This window comes from Meriones unguiculatus, chromosome 20 (genome assembly GCF_030254825.1).
Source record: "Meriones unguiculatus strain TT.TT164.6M chromosome 20, Bangor_MerUng_6.1, whole genome shotgun sequence".
NCBI classification, from domain to species: Eukaryota; Metazoa; Chordata; class Mammalia; order Rodentia; family Muridae; genus Meriones; species Meriones unguiculatus.
The window spans coordinates 66,857,111-66,877,264 of NC_083367.1; the positions used below are offsets into that span (position 1 = coordinate 66,857,111).

Genomic DNA, 20,154 nt, shown 5'->3' on the forward strand with positions numbered 1-20,154 from the left:
AAAGAAGTTTAGCACTTTGTGTGTTTTCATTTAAGGCCCAGGAAAAGGAGAATGAACCTAGTCCACACTGTATTTAAGTTGGAAAATTATTTCCAAATCACAGTTAGGGTTTTTTGCAATTGATTTGTTGTTATAGGTATGTGTGTGCAAGTGCATGAGGTGTGTGTGTGTGTGTGTGTGTGTGTGTGTATGTGTACATGTGTATATATGTGTGAGTGTGTGTGTGTGTGTGCATGGTGAGTGCATGGACTTTCTATAATCATGAGTGCCACGGCAGTTGTGTGGTGATGAGAACACCTACTCGGTGTCTGCTCTCTCTCTGCACTGTGGGATTCAGTGACTGAACTGTGTCATCAGGTTCACACCGCAAACGCTTTCAGCTGTTGAGCCTGTCACTGGCCCTAGTCTCATTTTTTTTAAAGACACTTTAAAATATAAAGAGGACTTTACACATTAAACTTCATCATTCTAAAGAGTATCATACCCAAAGGGCACGAATCAAACGCTGCTGCTACGTCTCACGAGCCTACAAATCCGCGTACTCAGACCCTTATCTTCAGTTCTTCATAAGCATCGAGTATGCCAACCTTCCCCAGTAACACCATTTTGTCGCACACCCACATTCCCCATACAGTTTCTGGTTTTAAAATGATGTGGAAACAGAGTGGACGGCTCTGACGTGACTTCCCAAACAGTTTCTAAAGCAGCTAGCCTGCACTTGGTGTCACTTGGTGTGAGGACGATGTCTGTGCTGAAAACAGCGTGGAACAATTCTCCGTCTGCACGTGTAAGTAAAGCCTCTTTGCGGCTAACTGTAGGATTCATTTGACAATGAACTTGGCTTTCTGCCTTCTAGGTGCAGACCCGTCAGGAAGGCAATGTGTTTCAAGTCACAGACTTAGAAGCAGAGTGTACGTCATTGGCTTGGCTTTGCCGCGTGTTGCGGGAGCTTAAATAGTTCTGTAAAGAAGATGACTGTTACTGGTATTAGGGAGAAAAGTGTGCTCTTGAGATCAGCAACAAGGCTCCAAAAGTGTTGCGTGGAGATCTAGCCAGGGATTTTAATCAGCCTCCGAGTGGGAGAACAGTTCCACTTGATGAAACCAGTTAGCACACCTGCGTAAGCCTCCTAAGCGTGCACACATTCCATTTGGAAGAGTAGTTTTGTATAACAAACCTATTTCTAGATAATTGCTCCCATTTGAGGCAATTGCTCCCACCTACCGAGTGATCACGGTGCCTGAGTGCTTGCCATAAGCTGTTTCATTTAGTTTTCACAACCCCCCACGAGCGGGTTATTATTATTTCTGTTTAACTGGTGTGGTATCCTCTAATCAGACAAATTAAATGATTTTCAAAAGTGTGTATACTTAACAAGTAGCAAAGGTGAGATTCAGACACAGATCCATTTGCCTCTAATCCACATACTTTAGTGCACCAAGTTGAGATAGAGATATATTTTTGTTTTTGCATGTATAAAATAACCTGGAATCCTTGCAGATACCCTGGTACCTAAATTGACATATAAGGTTTACATCATACATATAGAAACGTGGTTTCTAGAACACTGTAGGTCTCAATAATTGTTTATATATAATAAATACCACAAAGAATTGATGTGTTCCATAATTAAAAAATTATCTCCAGGACTTATACATTCTACATTTGTCCTTTTCTCCTGAGACTCAAATTATGATTCTTTTCCTGCTGGATTTTTGTCCTCGCACATACTATGTTCAGGTTTGGTTGTCTATTGGTAATTCTCATATCTGTGCCAAAGCATAAAACTTTAAATAAAAATTAATAAAAATTAATAATCATTTACACAAATTGATTTTATTTGAGTGAGCCATTATTCCAGTTATTGTTCATAAATGATTTAACAACATGAACATATTCATACTTGCTCAATGGCCTTAATACAGTGGATAAATATCTTGGTTCAGTGCATGTTACTTAATGACATAGATGCAGATTTTTCTCTCTAACTGTGGAATGCAACCATAAATGAATATTGTTTATAGTTAGAATGCAAAAATTCAAAACTACTCATAATCTTATTGTTGGTCTTTATATATATGAACACTTAAAAATAGTTTTCACATAAATAAAATGCACTGGTCACTTTAAGACTTTCATAGCATATATTAATTACTTATAATAATCAACTCCATTAGGACATTTTCCTAAATGTATGTGAGTGACAGCATTCACCCCTATTACCCTCCCATCGCTTCTTCCCACTCTCACTGAACCTCTTCTCAGCTGGTTCCACTTCTGCTTGTGTGTTTTACTGTTTTAAATTGGTGAACCAAAGAGTTTAACTGGAGCTATTTACAGGTACATTGGTGAGAGTTATTTACAGGAGTATGGGCAACTTGTCCACGCCACTAAAGAAAACATCCTTCCATTCCCCAGCACCTATTAACTGCCTATAGCTCCTCATGGAGGGGTAGGACCTCTCTCTATAAAAGAGAAGAGGCTACAAAGCCTCAAAGAGGAGCTTGGTCTTGTGAGGCCTTTCCCTCTCCACCTCTCCTTGCTGGAATGCTGACAGACTGTGCCTGTCTTGTCCTGGGAATCATGGCTACAGAGCCCAGCCCTGTCATGCCTGGAAGTCAACTCTCTACAATGCGCTTTCCCTTTCCTGAGCCAAATGTTCTTTAAACCTTCTCTTACATGGCGTCCAGTGTACGACTCTTGAAGCTTTGTTGTCTGTGTTTCACAACTCATGGGATGATCCGTCACAATGACTTTTAATCATCAGCAGACTGCTCAAATAGGCTCTTCTTTAACTTTGTTGAGGAAAATATTTAAAAATATTGTTAAAAGGGTTATTCTTTTAAAGTTATGTGTTTGAGAGTGTGTGTGTGGTGGTGTATGTGTGCCTGGGTTCAGGGGCCTTTAGAGGTGAGAAAATACTGTCAGATTCCTTGGCTCTGAAGTTACAGATGCTCGTGATGTGACTGATGTGGCTGTTAGGAACAACTCATTTGAAAGCATAGTGTGTGCTTTTAACCCTTAAGACCAGTCTCTCTACTTTAAAAAAACAAAACAAAAAACCCTCAAAAGTGTTTTCGTGACAGCCTCATTAGGGTCTTAATCATTTATAAATATCTGATAATGTAAAAGTTATTCATCAAGACATACCAAATAAACAACATTTCTTCCTGTAAGTCTTTTATTTGTAGGTACTGTGCTTAACTTGACATTTTCAGATGGATTGGGGAATAGTAAGTAAAGAATTGTTTTCAAAGTAACTTTGCCTTCATTGTTATTTTGTAAACCATACTGTGAACAGTGCTATTTTCACTGAAAACCTGGGTGCTATGCTCTCACCTTTACCAGAACACACCCAAGGAGCCCCTGTGCCCACTAGTGTGCTTAGTAAGCTTGTTCTCACTGTCACTTCAGGAACACCCCAACTCCCGTCTTTCCATTTTCCCCACAATTTTGGCTGAATGTTTGTCATGCCAAAGAAGCATGACATGAATCGAGTTGAGATTGTTTTCGTTCTTCTCCAAATTACTCTTCAGTCATTTTTGTGAAATTTCAGTTTTTTTTTAAAGATTTACTTATTTTTTTAATATACATGAATGCTCTGCTTTCATGCACACCAGAAGAGGGAAGCAGATTCCATTATAAATGGTTGTGAACTCTGGACCTCTGGAAGAGCAGTCAGTGCTCTTGCCTACTGAGCCATCTCTCCAGCCTGAAATTTTAGGTTTTAAAGTTGTATTTACATTGATTTTATGTGTATGAGTGTTTGCCTACATGTAAGTACTCATACCATGTGTGTGCATGGTGCCCATGAAGGCCAGAAGGGCATTGGATCCCCTAGAACTGCAGGCACAGACAGTTGTGAGTCACCATGGCAGTGTTGGAAACGGAACCTGGGTCCTCCGAAAGGGCAGGAAGTGCTCTTAACTGCTGAGCCAGCTCTTTTGCACCCTACACTTTAGGTCTTGTCCTTGTACTTAAAGAAAACGAGCTCTAGAGCTCTGGAGTACTTAACTAGATCTTCAGCGATGGATAGCTTAACGAAGGAATGCTCATTCCCAGATGACCCAGATGCCCACTGCACCCACGCCAGTGACTGTTATTTCCACCCTGTCACTCTTCAGTTTGAGGAAGTGTGACAGTAGTATTGTTTCATGCCCAGACGTACAGATTGAAAAGGAAATTCCTAGTGGGTTATTTATGATGGTAGCGTTTTATAAAACAAAAAATGAAAATTCCTGGGTTTCTTTATGGGAACTCATAATTGATACTACCGTCAGTGTATTTAACTCATTTATTTAACAAGTATTCCCTGAAACATGCAGATACTGCGATTGGTGGTGTATCAATGACCATGTGACCACTAGACACTCTTTATTAAGTGATAAATATGTTTTACATTACAATGGTTCATGAAGTTTTGTTGTGTGTTCAGTCCTAACTTCAGCCTTACGAAACTGTCATTTAATTCTCATCCAACCCTAAGAAAGGAATATAAATTATGTAACTTTTTCACAGATGGAGGTTCTGAGGCCTCAAATCTGTTACTTGCCCAAAATTTTATACAGCCATCAAGTTGCCAAACTGCATTTATGCCTATTTTAGCCCAACCCCAAATATCCACTCTTAACGTCTTTGCTATTTTTCCTCTTTACCTAAAAATGCTACTGACTTCAAACTATCTTTAGCTTATAATGTATTTTCTCAATCAACGGATGCTAAAACACATTGCCTTAGTCAATAAAATATTCATAGGAGTCTCTCTCAACATTATTATTTTACACATAAAAGCTTATTATAGCAAATAAATATGAAGGTGATAAAAATAAATGATTGGCTATTCCAGTTCCCATGGATAATCATTGTAGGCACACATTTTGTTTGTGGGAACATATTCAGACTTATTTTCTCTTAAAAACTGAATTGTGTGTGGCTCTGTATAAAGTTGTATGTGTGTTTGTATAGATATGTGTGTATATCTTTAAATATTTATTTTTATTTATTGGCGTGGTGTGGTGAGTGGCACCTATAGGTGCTTGCAGAGGCCGGTGAAGGTTTTGGATTCCCTGCAGCTGGGGTTCAGGTGATTGGGAAGCTGTGTGGGTGCTGGGAAACAAACTTGGGGCCTCTGCAAGAGCTGTGAGCATTCTTAACCACTGAGCCAACTCTCTAAAAGTTATATATTTTTTCTTGCATAAGATAATAGAATCATCCTGCACACATATCCATCCTCCCACGCACACACATTTTAATTTTTTTTTTTTTTTAATAAAGACACAATCTGACTATGGAGCCCACACTGGCCTAGAACTCGTGATCTTCCTGCCTCAGCCTCTAGAGTGCTGGGACCACAGGTGTGCCAGTTAAACTGGTAATAGTTCTGTACGTATTTCAACCCATAGGCTGGTGGCGGCACACACCTTTAATGCCAGCGCTCAGAAGGCAGAGACAGGCGAATCTCCGAGTTCAAGGCCAGCCAAAGCCACACAGAGAAACCCTATCTCGAAGAACCAAAACCAAACCAACCAAACAAAAAACCGAATATATTTCAATCGCGTTTTAATTAGCAAACCTCTTGTCCTACTAGGCATTGTAGTGCCGAGGACCCTTCATGTCGCACAGCAAAGGCTCAGCGAGGCTCATTGTTACCACAGTCGCCATCAGCACCATTGTTGTCTCAGACTGCTTCCTAGCACACTGTACCGGCAATTTTCTTCCAGCCCTCCTCTCCCTTGGAGCTTCTCCTAAATGGAATTACACTGTTTCATTTAGTACTGATTTTACCACTAACGTTTAAGTGTAGCCAGCTGAATTTTCTTTCACTCCTTTTTCTGTTACTTTACTATTTTCTTATTGGTTTATAGTAAGCACATGGAGGATTTCTCTAGCTTGTGACTTTTGTTGTGAATGAATTGAAAATTAAGTGTTTAACGCGTCAACCTTTTTATTGTGTTTCCCTTGTACTTTATAAATACAGGTCTTATTTGTATCTATGTGAATATGGCATTTTTTGCTACTACATCAGGTATAAGGCTCAAGGCCTCTAAGACATTTGCATATCTGTACCTAATTGCGGCTTTTTTTTACAATAACTAAGAAATGGAGCTATCTTAGATATCTATCAGCAGCTTAAAAAGCATGCTGAATATACATAATGGAATTTTATTCAACCATAAAGAAAACTGAAACTATGGTATTTGTAGGAAAAAAAAAAGTGCAATTAGGCCTGGGAACAGAAAATGCTTGCCACAAAAATGTGATGACCCTAGTTCAATCCTCAGACCCTTCCTTAGTCCCAGGTGTGGTGGCATTGCTTGCAGTCCCAGTGCTGGACAGGTAGAGAAGTAGGATCCTTGGGCCCAGGGAAAGCATTTTAAAAGCAAGGTAAAATGGTATATTTGCATAAATATACCCAAATGAAACCCACTGCCTTGTTTGTTAATACCAGATAAAGTATTAAAGATACAAATTGCAAAAATAAATAAATAAATAAATAAATAAATAAATGAAAAATGGCAGCAGTCTTCAAGTCTGGGGGATCTTTGTGGTAAGAGATCAAATCAGTGGGTATGAATCTGAGCAGGTGTCACCAAGGCAGCTTAGGAAGTGCTCTGCTTTCAGGCATTTCAGTGGCTTCTGGGACTTCAACGAGCTTCAGTGTCTTTTTTTTCTCATTAAACTTGTTTTAATGGGTCTTAAAATTCTGTGACAGACTTATGGTCAAGTTGTTTACATTAAAAAGTGCTGATTTTGAAAACTAGTAACTGAAAATTGCCACACACACACACATACACACACACACACACACACACACACACACAATGGTCCACAAAACATTCTCCTTTCCTTCTGAAGGTTTTATGGTGCATTGTTAGCATTAACCAGTCTTTTACTGTTAAACTTAGTGGCCAGTTGAGACAAACAGCTCTGAGGCCATTCTTCCACCATGGATTGAGACTGCTGGTTACCTTTGCTCCCGTCAGTGTCATAACAGAAGTCAAGTCTGTTGAAATGCGCCATGAAGCGCTGAGTGACGCCCTTCCTGGGGACAAGGTGGACTTCAATTGAAAGAATGTGTCTGTGGCAGTGTTGATGGTAGCAGCAAAAATGACCCACCAATGGAAGCAGCTGGCTTTACTGCTGAGGGAGTTATGCTGAACCATTCCAGCCAGTGCTGGATTACCACACGGCTCATATAGCATGTGAGTTTGCTGAGCTCAGAGAAAAGATTGATCATCATTCTAGTGAGAAGATGTTCATTCTTGAAGTCTGGCGGTGCAGCCATTGTTGATATGGTTGGCATGCCCATGTGTGTTGAGCGCTTCTCTGACTATCCTCCACTAGGTCGTTTTGCTGTTGGTGACATGAGAAAGACAGTAGCATCAGTGTCTTGCGAGGTCAGATTTCCCTTTTTTATTTTCATTCACTATTCTCGAAGCCACAGAGTGTCTTGTTCAGGTAATCCACTCTAAAGTAGATATATTTAAAAAAAAGGCTTCTCTTGGTATCACAGCGGGGACTTTCTGAGGGGGTTGGATGCATTTTTGACATTTGATAATAGCAACGGTTTAATAATTTTATGTTCCCCACATGTCCACATTGTTCTTCATGAAGAACAACATATTTTCCTATCTCAAAAACAAAACAAAAACCCTCAAAGCCCCAAATGCAACAAAGTAGTTAAGTCATATTCGTGTTCATTGCCATAAAAATACTGACAATGTTCAGATAAAGCTGGTTGATTTTATGAATTAGATTTTAAGACATCGTTTTTACTGATTTGATATAAAAACAGTTAATGAATTGTCCCTATTGTAAAGTTTATCTTCCATAATGTCAATACCTTCTCCCTCTACATAAAGAAGGATATGTTTTTATGAGCAGTATAAGCTTACACTTAACTGAAAAGATATTTTTTTCTCTTCCAGCTTTTGTTTCTGGCAGTCTGACATCAGTTATGTCTACTGAAGGCAATGTAAGTACCTGTGTGAGAACCTTTGCAACACCTCAGGCTTTAGATATTTCCAATTTGATGAATAAGTAAAATAACAGATAAGTTGTCTTTAAATCCCTGTTTATCCATTTCATTAGCTTCAGTGGAATCAAATGACCCTATTATCAGGTTTCAAGTCTTATAACCTCTAAGCATGTAAGACCTCTGGCTTTTCTGAGATTAAGGACTACAAGAAGAAAAATCCTATCTGTACTTTAGAAAAATTCTCTCTGTGTTTTAAGAGGGTAACTATGATATTGTGAAACCTTTTATCAGCTCTTATAGGACAATTTATATTGATAATTGTATTGCAATTGTGGGTTCCTTAAAAAAAAACACTTATAGCTGTCTGTTAGCCTGAAATAGAAAACTCCATTGAGCGAGTGTATTATTTGTATGGGGTAAACATATTCAGGGAGAGATGGAGGAGTTTATCAGAGCGATGTGGCGTTTGTAATTGAAGAGGATGTGGAAGGCTGTGGGACTGTGCACATCTAATGACCCCTAGATAGAAGCAGAAGTGATGTGCAGGTTCTAGAGCTACAACTCAGTTGGTAGAATGCTTGCTTAGTTCTGAATCCAAGCAACACATAGACTGGGCATTGTGGTGTATGCTTATAACCTTAGCACTCAGGAGGTAGAGACAGGAGAATAAAAAGTTTATTATGTAGTTATCCTTGGCTACATAGTGAGTTCCAGGGGAGCATAGGCTGTGTGTAACCCTGCTTGAAAACAATGATTTATCAGAAGAAGAGAGCCTAGGCTTAGTCGGGCATGTGAGTGCGGTTGTCAAGGCAAGTTGGAGCAATGGCGACGGAGAAAGGGAAGCCTGGACAGGTCCCGGCAGGTGCATCTTTTAAAGGCAGAGCATCGGATAAAATCTCTGCTTGGCTTCCCGATCACTTCATATCCCAGACATACAACAATGTGCATAGTTTAAATCTGATCTAACTCTAAATAGGAAAAGCTTTTCAGTCATAAGAAACAGTGAGAACCGTAACAGGACAGGGCAGGAAACCAAAAAGAAAACCACAGAGTAGAGTCAGGTGTGTATTGTCAGGTCTGAAGAGTCACGTTAAAATGAAGGCACGGGAGAGGTGGCCATTTGGACACAACGGACACAGTGGTTTTGGCCTCAGAAATGTAAATTTTGCAGTGAAGGTGATAAACAGGAAGGAGAATAAAGAGTGGGAGAGGAAGATTTTTGCCAGAAGTTGAAAGAGTATGAGATGTACGAGATATTACCAAAAGATTCTACAGTCAAAGGTTAGAGTGAACGGGTATCATAGGTGTGGGGAGGGAGAGTCAGGAGGTCAGAGTGACAATGTCCATGAAAATTTAAAATTTTAGTTACACTTTTATTGTGTGTATTTGTGTGCATACACACACATACATGCTTATGTGCCCATGTTTGTGTAGGTACTCCAGTGCCAGTGGGTCTGAGGACAACATGAGGATACCAGTACTTTCCTTCCGTTTTGTGAGTTCTGGGGATGCAGTTCAGGCCACCAAGTCGTTGCAAGTTCCTCTGCCTGCTGTGCCACCCTGCAGCACTTAAATACTCTTCTACTCTTGAGTTTGTTTTTCATTTGCGTGTGTGTGCATGTCCACATATGCTCTCACACACTGGCACACATCAGGGTGTGTGTGTGGAAGTCATGGAAACCTTGCTCCAGCTGGAGCTCTCCTTTTAGCATGTATTTCCTGGAGACTGGTGATTAGGCTTGGTGCCAGTCACTTTTAGCTGCTGAGCCATCCTGCCAGCACTAAAGTTCGTGAAAATCGTAAAAATAGCGTGTGCTTATAGGCATATGTATGTGGGCAGAGAAATTAAAAGGAAGCGTTGTTAGGGTCTTGAATGATCGCAGTGGTCCTTGCACTGCTTTAATTTTTCCATTGAAAGACTGCAATTTTCCAGCTGGGAGAAATTCATCTTATGTGTATAAGGGGAATGGGAAGGTAGGTATGGAGAGAGCATCTAATGCTGAAATATTAACTGAAGTCTAAAAAGAAGAAAAAAGTCACATCTTCTCTCTCATACATGAGCCCTCACTTATGAGGTTTGCGTGTATTAGTGAGTGTGAGTGTGGCTATAGGCCCTGAGTCTAGAAATGACGAGAAGTAGGGGAAGGTGATAAGACACGTAGAACATGAAGGTAGGAGGTAGTTGGAAGAGTTCAAAGTGGAGAGGGAGTGGGGATAGAGAGTAGGGAGAAATGGCAATGAGAAACAAATTTTGTTTGAAGGCACAATAATGAAACTTATTTGTGTTTGCTAATTAAAAATAAAAATAAAAAAAATCCATTTATTTTCCACTCAGAATCTCTTATCAGCTGGGCGTCTGTATTAGATACGAACTAGAGATTTAGTTGACTTCAGATAATGTGGTGGTTTGAACGAAAATGGCTCCATAGCTCTCAGGGAGTAGCATTATTTGAAAGGATTAGGGAGTGTGGCCTTATTGAAGGAACTGTCACTGGAGGTGGGGTGGGCTTTGAGGTTTCAGAAGCTCAAGCCAGGCCCAGTGTCTCTCTCTCCCTGTTGCCTTCCGATCCAGATGTAGCTCACAGCTCCTTTTCCAGTGCCATGTCTGCCTGTGTTCCACCATGTTGATAATGGACCAAAGCTCTGAAATGGAAGCCAGACCAATTAAATATTTTCCTTAATAAGAGTTGTCATGGTCATGGCATCTTTTCACCGCAATAATAACCCTAACTAAGACAGATAAATTAAGATGTTCATATCTTTAGAAAACATTTCTCAGGTATTAGGAGAAAATGACAAATGGAATTGCCAGAGGTCTCCTTTGTCATCTGTATGACCCCTGTATGACCTGGAGCCATCGCTGCTCTGGCATGTGACGCACTTCCCTCGGTCCTGGCTACCGTTGAAATGTGTCCTTTGGTGGAGACTGGCTCTGTATGGCATTTCTCATTCCCTGAGCCACCCTGTGCGCCAGCCTCCCTTGGCCCAGTTCCCTCTGCATGTGTGTTTCCCTCTCATTTCTTTCCCTGCCACTGGCCCTGGGAGTTTCTATTAACATCGCTCTTAAGCATCTCTCCCTCCAGCTTTGCAGCTTTTACGCTCCTTCATTTTTCCATTGAGAAAATTAGTTCAATTTTCTGCTGTCATTTGTTCCCTAAGTCAGATGTGGCAGAGGAGACCTATTTTTGTCCCACTCGTTTCAGAAGGTTTGACACAGTCGACCTAATCACATTCCAGATTACATCTCACTTCCCTGTAACTAATGTCTGCTGAGCTTCATGGGCAGGAATGTAGACAAGAGTGGAGTTAGGAAGCAGGTGTAGGCCCTGGGCTGCTCCTACCCAGACAGTTCCTCACACCAGTGGGACTGGAATGATAAGTGGTGCCCACAACTTAAAGCTGGCTTCTAAGAATTTCAATTTTTCGTGTGTGTAGCCATTGCCCATTTTGGCTAAGCTGGGTTGTTTGTAACGGACAGTATTCTGGTTTCTCTTCTAAAGAAAACGGTGGAATTTTCAAAGCAGAAGCTGGGCTTAGAGCCCGAAATAATCAGCTCACCGAGGGCTAAGGCTTCCTTCTCTCTCTCTCTCTCTCTCTCTCTCTCTCTCTCTGAACACCCCGTCTGTGGCCCTTTCCTCTTCTCACAGGGCTGTCACCTTGACACCCCCTTCTCTCAACCACCGCCCACCTAGAGTAGATTATCCTTTTTTTCCCCCAAACATCCTCTTTTTATTGATTGTTTGGGAGTTTCACATAATGCACCTTGGTCACACTCCACGGTCTTCCCAGGTCCATCCTACCACCCTTGTGATCTCTCCCAAAGAAAAGAAGGAGGGAAGGAAGCAAGAAAGAAAGAAAGAGAGAAAGGAAGGAAGGAAGGTAAGAAAGAAAGAAGGAAAAAAAGGAAGGAAAGAAAGAAAGAAGGAAAAAAAGGAAGGAAAGGAGGGAGGAAAGAAGGAAAGAAAAAGAAAGAAGAGAACAAAAAAAAACAAGTCCTGTTCATATACGCAGACTCTCAGTGGCCAACCCCTTAAAGAAGACTAAGTCCTTCCTTATCCTCACCCCCACCATAAGCCGTTAACTCTGGAAAGCTCCTCTTCAGGATACCTATTACAGGTTTAAGAAGAGTTCTCTTCAATGGCTTCCTGTCTAGACTGTTTCTTTCTTTGAGGTAAGGTAGGGCTGGGGGTGGGGTGGGTGGCTCATAAAGCTGCCAGAGACCATGTTGATGTCTCTGGCCTGTACTGCCACATAGGGCCATGATGGTGTCCGTGGTCTGTGCTGTGGTTTAGGGCTGTGTTGACGTACATGGCTCCTACTGCTGCCTGACCATGTGGGTGTCCATGCTCTGTGTTGTTGGCAGAAATCATGGGGAAGTCCATGGTCCATGCTTTCACTGGCTGTAAAGGGCAAGGAAGCATCTTTTGCCGTGGCATCAATGGCTGCAGATTCTCAGCTGAGCATGAGAGACAGAGTGGATTTTCTTAAGTGTAGGTCTCATGGTGTCATTTACTAGCTAACGTTGGCTCCGTGCTTACGGATTTGACCTCCAATAAATTCGACAGTTTAAAACGTGACTTCCAAGGCCCTGTGTGATATGGCTTTGCCACTCAGGGTGGTCCTCCTGTCACTCTATGTTGATGCTCACAGGAGCAGCCATGCCTACAACACCGTTATATCACATCCTCCTAGGCCTGGCTCTTTCTTTTTCAAGCATGTAATGTGATCAGCTCACAGGCTGTCTTCCCTGACTGCATGCTTCCACTGAACCCACCTCTCTCCTCTGTGCCTCTGTTGTCTCCTTCTTGAACATTCATCGGCGACCTCATTATCCTTGGCTCTCTGCTTTTCCCTTCTCTCTCTCTCTCTCTCTCTCTCTCTCTCTCTCTCTCTCTCTTTGTGTGTGTGTGTCTGAGGAGGCCAGGGGCCAAGATCAGGTGTCTTCCTCAGTTGCACTATACGTAAGTTTTTAAGGAAGGTCTCTCATTGGAAACCCCTGATCTGGCTAACCAGCTGTCTAGTAAGCAGGAGACCTATGCCCACCTCCCTTGCGCTCTTATTACAGATGCATGCTACCATGCCTGACTGTTTTACATGGGTGCTTGGGATCAAACTCAAGTCTACATGCTTGTGTAGCAATCACTTTACCCAATGGGCCACCCTCCCCTCCTCTAATTGCCTCTCTTCCATGTTTGACCAGAAGCTATCCTGTCTGAGAGCATGCTTGGCAATAGGTATCTCATCCTTGGCTATGAATACTTTCCTTCCTTCCTTCTTCCTTCCCTTCCTTCCTTCCTTCCTTCCTTCCTTCCTTCCTTCCTTCCTTCCTTCCTTCCTCTCTCTCTCTCTTTCTTATTAATTTTTATATTTTATAATTTATTTGTTTATATCCCAATTGTAGCCCCCTCCCTCATCTCCTTCTGGTCCCACCTTCCCTTCCTCTTCCACTCTATCTTCTTCCCCTAGACCACTGAAAGGTGGAGTCCTCCTCCCCTGCCATCTACCCCTAACTCATCAAATCTCATCAGGACTGCCTGTATCCTCTTCCTCTGTGGCCTGGAAAGGCCACATTGCCAAGGGGGAAATGATCAAAGAGCAAGATACTATGTTCATGACAGAGACAGCCCCTGTTTCCCTTACTTGGGCACCCAAATGGAAACTGAGCTGCTTATTGGCTACATCTGAGCAGGGGTCTAGGTCCTCTTCATGCATGGTTCTTGGTTGGTGCATCAGTCTCTGCAGGCCTCTGGGCCCAGATTTTTTTTTGGTTTTGTTGGTCTCCTTGTGGAGCTCCTGTCCCCTCTGGGTTCTTTTATTTCCCCTTCTTCCATAAGACTCCCTGCACTCTGCCCAAAGTTTGAATGTGAATCTCAGCATCTGCTTTGATCCCTTGTTGGGTGGAGCCTTTCAGAGGACCCTTTATGGTAGACTTCTATCCTGCTCCCTCTCTTTCTTTGCTTCTGGTGTCTATCCTGTTTGCCATTCTGAATGAGACTTAAGCATCCTCCCTAGGGTCCTCCTTGTTTGGCTTCTTTAGGTCTGTAGATGGCTGGCCTATGTTATACGGCTAATATCCCCTTATAAGTGAGTGTACAACATGCATGTCTTTCTGGTTCTGGGTTACTTCACTCAGGATGATGATCTTTTCTAATTCCATCTATTTGCCTGCAAATGTCTTGATTTCCTTGTTTTTAATAGGTGATTAGTATTCCATTGTGTAAATGTGCTACAATTTCTGTATCCATTTTTCGGTTGAGGGACATCTAGGTTGTTTCCAGGTTCTGGCTATTACAAATAAAGCTGCTATTAACATAGTTGAGCAAATGTCCTTATTGAACGGTGGAGCATCTTTTGTGTATATGCCTAGGAATGGTATAGCTGGATCTTCAGGTAGCACTATTCCTAATTTTCTGAGAAAGCACCAGATTGATTTCCTAAGTAGTTGTAAAAGTTAGCATTCCCACCAGAAATGGAGGAGGGTTCCACTTTCTCCACATCCTCTCCAGCATGTGTTGTCACTTGAGTTTTTGATCTTAGCCATTCTGATGGTGTAAGATGGAATCTCAGAGTCATTTTGATTTACATTTCCGTGATGACTAAGAATGTTGAGCATTTCTTTAAGTGTTTCTCTGCCATTGTTTTCTCTGTTTAGCTCTGTACCCTATTTTTTTAATTGGGTTACTTGATTTGTTGCTGTTTAACTTCTTAAGTTCTTTATATATTGTGGATATTAGCCCTCTGTCAGATATAGGGTTGGTGAAGATCCTTTCCCAATCTGTAGGCAGTCATTTTGTTCTGATGACAGTGTCCTTTGCTTTACAGAAGCTTTTCAGTTTCATGAGATCCCATGTATTGATTGTTGATCTTAGAGCCTGTGCTGTTGGTGTTCTGTTCAAGAAGTTGTCTCCTGTGACAATGAGTTCAAGCTCTTCCCCAATTTTTCTTCTAACAGGTTTAGTGTGTCTGGTTTTATGTTGAGGCCTTTGATCCACTTGGGCTTTACTTTTGTGCAGGGTGATAACTATGCATATTTTTGCATATTTCTACAGGTAGATCCAGTTAGACCAGCACCATTTGTTGAAGAGGCTGTCTTTTTTCCATTGTATGGTTTTGGCATCTTTGTCAAGGATCAGGTGTCCATAAGTGTGTGGGTTTATTTCTGTGATCCACCAGCTGGTTTCTAAGCCAGTACCATGCTAATTTTAAAATAGACTTATTATTTATTACAATGTATTTATTTTGTATCTGGGTTGTAGCCCCCTCCCTCACCTCCTTCCAGCCCCACCTTCCCTTCCTCTTCTCCCCCTAAGCCCCTCCCCTGGGCACCTGCCCGGGGGGTGGTTGTGTTCTTTGATGTTGTCTGGACTCAGCTGCAGGGTGTGTGTGGGTGCTCATCTTCATTACTACTTCCTGTGTTGACTTCACAAGAGGCTCCGTCTTGGCCCCCTTCTCATAAAGCATTTATTGCCTAGTTTTTAATTTGATTAGATTATGCCAGCCAATATCCTCCAACTCCTGTCTTTAAGAAACCTATGTGACACTTCCTTTCTCTGGGCTGTGCTGTGAGCCCTGGGGATGTGGTAGTCATTAGTGGTGAAGTAAGGAGCTTAGTTTCACACTATCAGGTCATGTGAAAGGAGGTGAAACCAAACTGGCAGTTTTGTGTTTTGGTGATGTCAGCATAAACCCTTGCTGAAGTCATGGAGCCAAAGCTGCCCTATGTGAGGCTGACCCACAGGTCAGATCCTGGAGACCACATTCACATTTGTTCCCACAGAGCCTCATCTGGGAAGGTCCCAATGCCACTAGATGTAGGTTAATGGGTTGGGTGAGGGTGCTTGCTACTTACCATTGGAAAACATCTGTTCCTATTGTACCCATCACAGGAGTTTATCTTGGGTTCCAGAGTCTCAGGATTTACCTGGGGCAGTGGAGAAATAGGCACTGTGATTTTTGAGAAACTAGTATGTGAGGTAAAGCTAGAGGTCTGCTTAACACAAGTTATTCTTACTCTCAAGGAGAAACTGAGGCTATTATCCAGGTAGGCTAAAGTTTAGTGCCAGTTAATTTCAGAGCAGGGTTTTTTTTTTTTTTTCCTATAAATTGGTTTTCCTAAAAACTAATTTTGGAGCAAGAAATGTACTGGGGTAATTTTTAGGTTGCCCAATGTCACCAATCTCTTTTCCTAGTGGAAGCATTTTGCAGCTCAGAGTAATCCAGTAGCAGGAGGCTTTCCAGATGTTTGTCAAATTACCCAGTGGCAGGAACATGGGAGTTCATCTTCCTAACTACAACCATCATAGGAAGCAAAAATAGACATGAGACACAGTGTTTTGGTTATTGTGTGTCAGATATTGGGCTAGGCACCAGGCTTTGAACGGAAGATGTCTTCAAGAGCGTGCGTTCTGTCTTCAAGTCTCGGCTGTGGGCTCAGTCTGAATGCCAGGAGCCAAATATGAGCAGAAACATTGGAAATAGAGCCACAGTGGAATGTTACTCAGACTGTCCAAGGTCTACACTGTAGGTGGTGAGGCCGGGTATTACGTGTTGCTAGTTTAAGATAGAACAAGATGAGAATTTGACAAAGGCAGCAGTAGAGGAACTGCATACAGATGAGAGACTAAACAAACACTGTGAGGCGATGTGGTCAGGGCAGGGATGGGGCACGTGTGTAGGTTGGGGGAAAGGCCACAGGAGTGACTCACAGCTCTGTGTTGAACCTTGGGTGGGCAGTGTTGCTATAACATATCTATCACTGTGAGCCACACAAAGTGATAAACATTTAAATCATGATACACATTTCAGAGGCATCAGCCCGCACTTGCCTACAAGATTGGGGACTGAAGCAAAATAACACACAGCTGAACAAAAGGCTTGATCTGACCCACTAGTTACAAGCGATCTCTGTGTTAGCCATATGGTAAAGTTCCTCATCTGTGAGAGAGAAGGCAGAACAGGACGTGTCAGGCAGGGGCTAGGGAGGTCACACATAGAATGACTGAAAATACAGATCTATGCAGGAGCTTCTGAAGCCACACAGCAGGCATTTGACAGGGTCTCAAAAGATTAGCTTAACCAGGATAAGCACACAAGGACGGAAGACATTTATAGAGGTGAGCTGTTAAAGTGCCTGAGACTTCTGCGGGGTAGAGAAAAAAGGTTTCAGGAGAGAAAGCAGATGTTTAGTGGTATGACCAGCTGAAGAGACACTAGGTTGACGTTTCAATTGCAGTTTCTAAGGTGGATTACTGTAAAGGAAATGAAATGTGTGCCTTCCATCCAAGCACGTAGGTGTGTGAGTTCATACTTGGCAACGTTCTAGTCTTCTTCAAGCAAATAATTATAGACAAAGAGAAACAGAAAGACAAGAAGTTAGAGTTAAAAGCTTGCTAAACACCCCTAAATATCAAACCTGAAAGGAAGTAGGTTTTACTGAAGCCTGATGGGTACCTGGTTGGTGATTTGAAGGGAGTTTTTGCCCCACGACACTATCAGAAGGAAAGAGAGACAGCAAAAGTGGGGGAAGTCAGGTTCACTCACTGGTCACAATGGCAAACTGAGGTTCCCTGTGTGTGAAAAGGGCTGGAGATAGAAAAAGAACACAGCTGCCCTAACACTGCTGCAGTTACATCTTTGGCCCTCTTGGGGAGGAAGGAAATGCAAGTAGGTGCAAAACCAGGAGCTAAAGAGGGTAGTCAATCAGAGAGTGGCTGGATACGCAAGATTCTTAGTGAGCACCTCAAACGATTAAAGGGCTAGCTGTCATTAAGGAGAGGCAATCTGCAAGCCACTGGGGAAGGAGAGAGCCTAGCATAGAGAGGAGGAGGAGGAGATGATGAAGAGTTTTATAAACATCATTTAAAAAAAGTGGATGGTATGTGCGTATCTTTTATCTGTCACATTCACGTGCTGAAGTCCTAATCTAATTCAAGATGGGATGCTGTTAAAAAATGTCTTGATCAAGTGACAACACATGCTGGAGAGGTTGTGGAGAAAGGGGAACCCTCCTCCATTGCGGGTGGGAATGTAAACTTGTACAACCACTTTGGAAGTCAATCTGGTGCATTCTCAGACAATTAGGAATAGCGCTTCCTCAAGATCCAGCAATACCACTGCTAGGTATATACCCAAAATTTGCTCAAGTACACAACAAGGACATTTGCTCAACCATGTTTGTAGCAGCTTTATTTGTAATAGCCAGAACCTGGAAACAACCCAGATGTCCATCAATGGAGGAATAGATAGAGAAATTGTGGTATTTTTACACAATGGAATACTATTCAGCAATCAAAAAAGAGGAAATCATGAAATTTGCAGGCAAATGGTGGGATCTAGAAAAGATCATTCTGAGTGAAGTATCCCAGAAGGAGAAAGACAAACATGGTATATACTCACTTATATAGACCTATAAGATATGATAAACATAATGAAATCTATACACCTAAGGAAGATAATCAAGAAAGCAGACACGGGGCAAGATGATCAATCCTCATTTAGAAAGACAAATGGGATGTGCCTTGAACATATGACAGGAGTCTACCGCAGAAGACAACTGAAAGACTCCACCTGGCAGAGTTTCAAAGTAGATACTAAGACTCATAACCAAACCTTCAGCAAAATACATGGAATCATATGAAAGAAGGGGAGTTAGTATGATGTGGAAAGGATAGGAGCTCCACAAGGACCAAATATATCTGGGCACAGGGTCTTTTCTGAGATGGACACTCAAGAAAAGACCATGAGTGGATATAACCTAGAACCTCTGCTCAGATGTGGCCCGTGATAGCTCAGTAACCAATTGGTTTCCCATGGTAAGGGGAACAAGGACTATCTCTAACAGCAACTCAATGGCAGCAGGTTCTTTGACCTCCCCATCTCCCAAGGGAGGAGCAGTCCTGCTAGGCCACAGAGGAGGACTTTGCAGCCAGTCCTGAAGATACCTGATAAAACAGGGTCAGATGAAAGGAGAGGAGGTCCTACCCAATCAGTGGACTTGGAAAGGAGCAGGGAGGAGATGAGGGAGGGAGGGTGGCATTGGGGAGGGAATGAGGGAGCGGGATACAGCTGGGATACAGAGTTAACAAAATGTAACTAATAAGAAAAATTAAAAAAAATTAAAAAAAGAGATGTGTTGAAGAGTTAATAAAATGTAACTAAAAAAACAAAAAGATGTGTTGAGAGGTCAAAGGTCATGAGGGCGGTGCCCCTATGAAGGGCAGCTGTGCCCTTATCTGAGGAAGAGGAATTTCTTACTGGCCATGTGAGGATATTTTAAGATCATGGCTGTCTACTGGTCAGGAAGAAGTCATTACCATTGTTTGCAACTTAACCTTGCCTTTCCCAGCTGCTAGAACCAACATGACATTTTGTTCTTTATTTTTTTAAGTGATCCAGTCTGTGGTTTTTCTGTTATAGCCATCCACACTGACTGAGAAAAATTTCAAAACACACTAAAAATAGTTCCAAGAAAGATGGATATACAACAAAAATAGGAGGTACCATTTGAGTTCAGAGTTTTAAACTCTAAGGAACAAATCAAGGATGGGGTTTAAGAATCTTATTTAGATATTTTAGAATCTTTCAAAAAACTTTGATCCAGATGCAAAAGTATAAATAGATCTTGAAAGTATTTAGTACTATTAAAAAAGAAGATATAATTCTTAAGATAGGAAGCGCAATATATGAGGTGAAATTAACATTGGACTGTGTGAATGTGTGCATGCGTGCACCCAAATAAATAAATAAACATAATAAAAAGTTTTAAAAAGTGTATGTTTCATGAGGGATTGTAAATGGGGACTCTGAAAGCAATTTGAAAATAGCTAAATACTTGAAGATACACATATAGTGTTATCCTGCAACTCTAGCTCAGATTAATACCAAGCCAGAGTAACATTCATACGTACAATGGGAATTGCATCGAGTTGGTAATTGCCAATTTATAGCTGAAAGCAGAACTGTAAAGACTTACAAGCTCATTAGTAAACAATTAGATAAAGAAGTTGTGGAACAAACATCTATTTATTGTCACATTGAAAACGATCTACAGTTATATGCATCAACATGGAAAAAGCATCAAAAGTGAAATCAGAAAAATCTCCACATTTGTGCTATTTAGCTATCACTAAAAGATACTAAAATGTGTATGCGAATGAAATCATGTTCAGGTCAGAGTA

At 41.6% G+C, this 20,154-nt stretch overlaps 1 protein-coding gene across 4 annotated transcripts in view; it reads left to right on the forward strand.

Annotated features, from left to right (window-relative positions):
• Positions 1–20,154, forward strand: part of Ipcef1 (interaction protein for cytohesin exchange factors 1) — a 163,683-nt gene that overhangs the window by 54,872 nt on the left and 88,657 nt on the right. For 3 of the 4 annotated variants that reach the window (XM_060373283.1, XM_060373280.1, XM_060373281.1), the window contains exon 2: positions 7,929–7,975. In XM_060373283.1, coding sequence (XP_060229266.1) covers positions 7,958–7,975 — 18 coding nt within the window. In that variant the 5' untranslated portion in view covers positions 7,929–7,957. Of the gene's footprint in view, positions 1–7,928; positions 7,976–20,154 lie in introns of those variants that run through there. The other variant, XM_060373282.1, reaches the window with a different exon arrangement.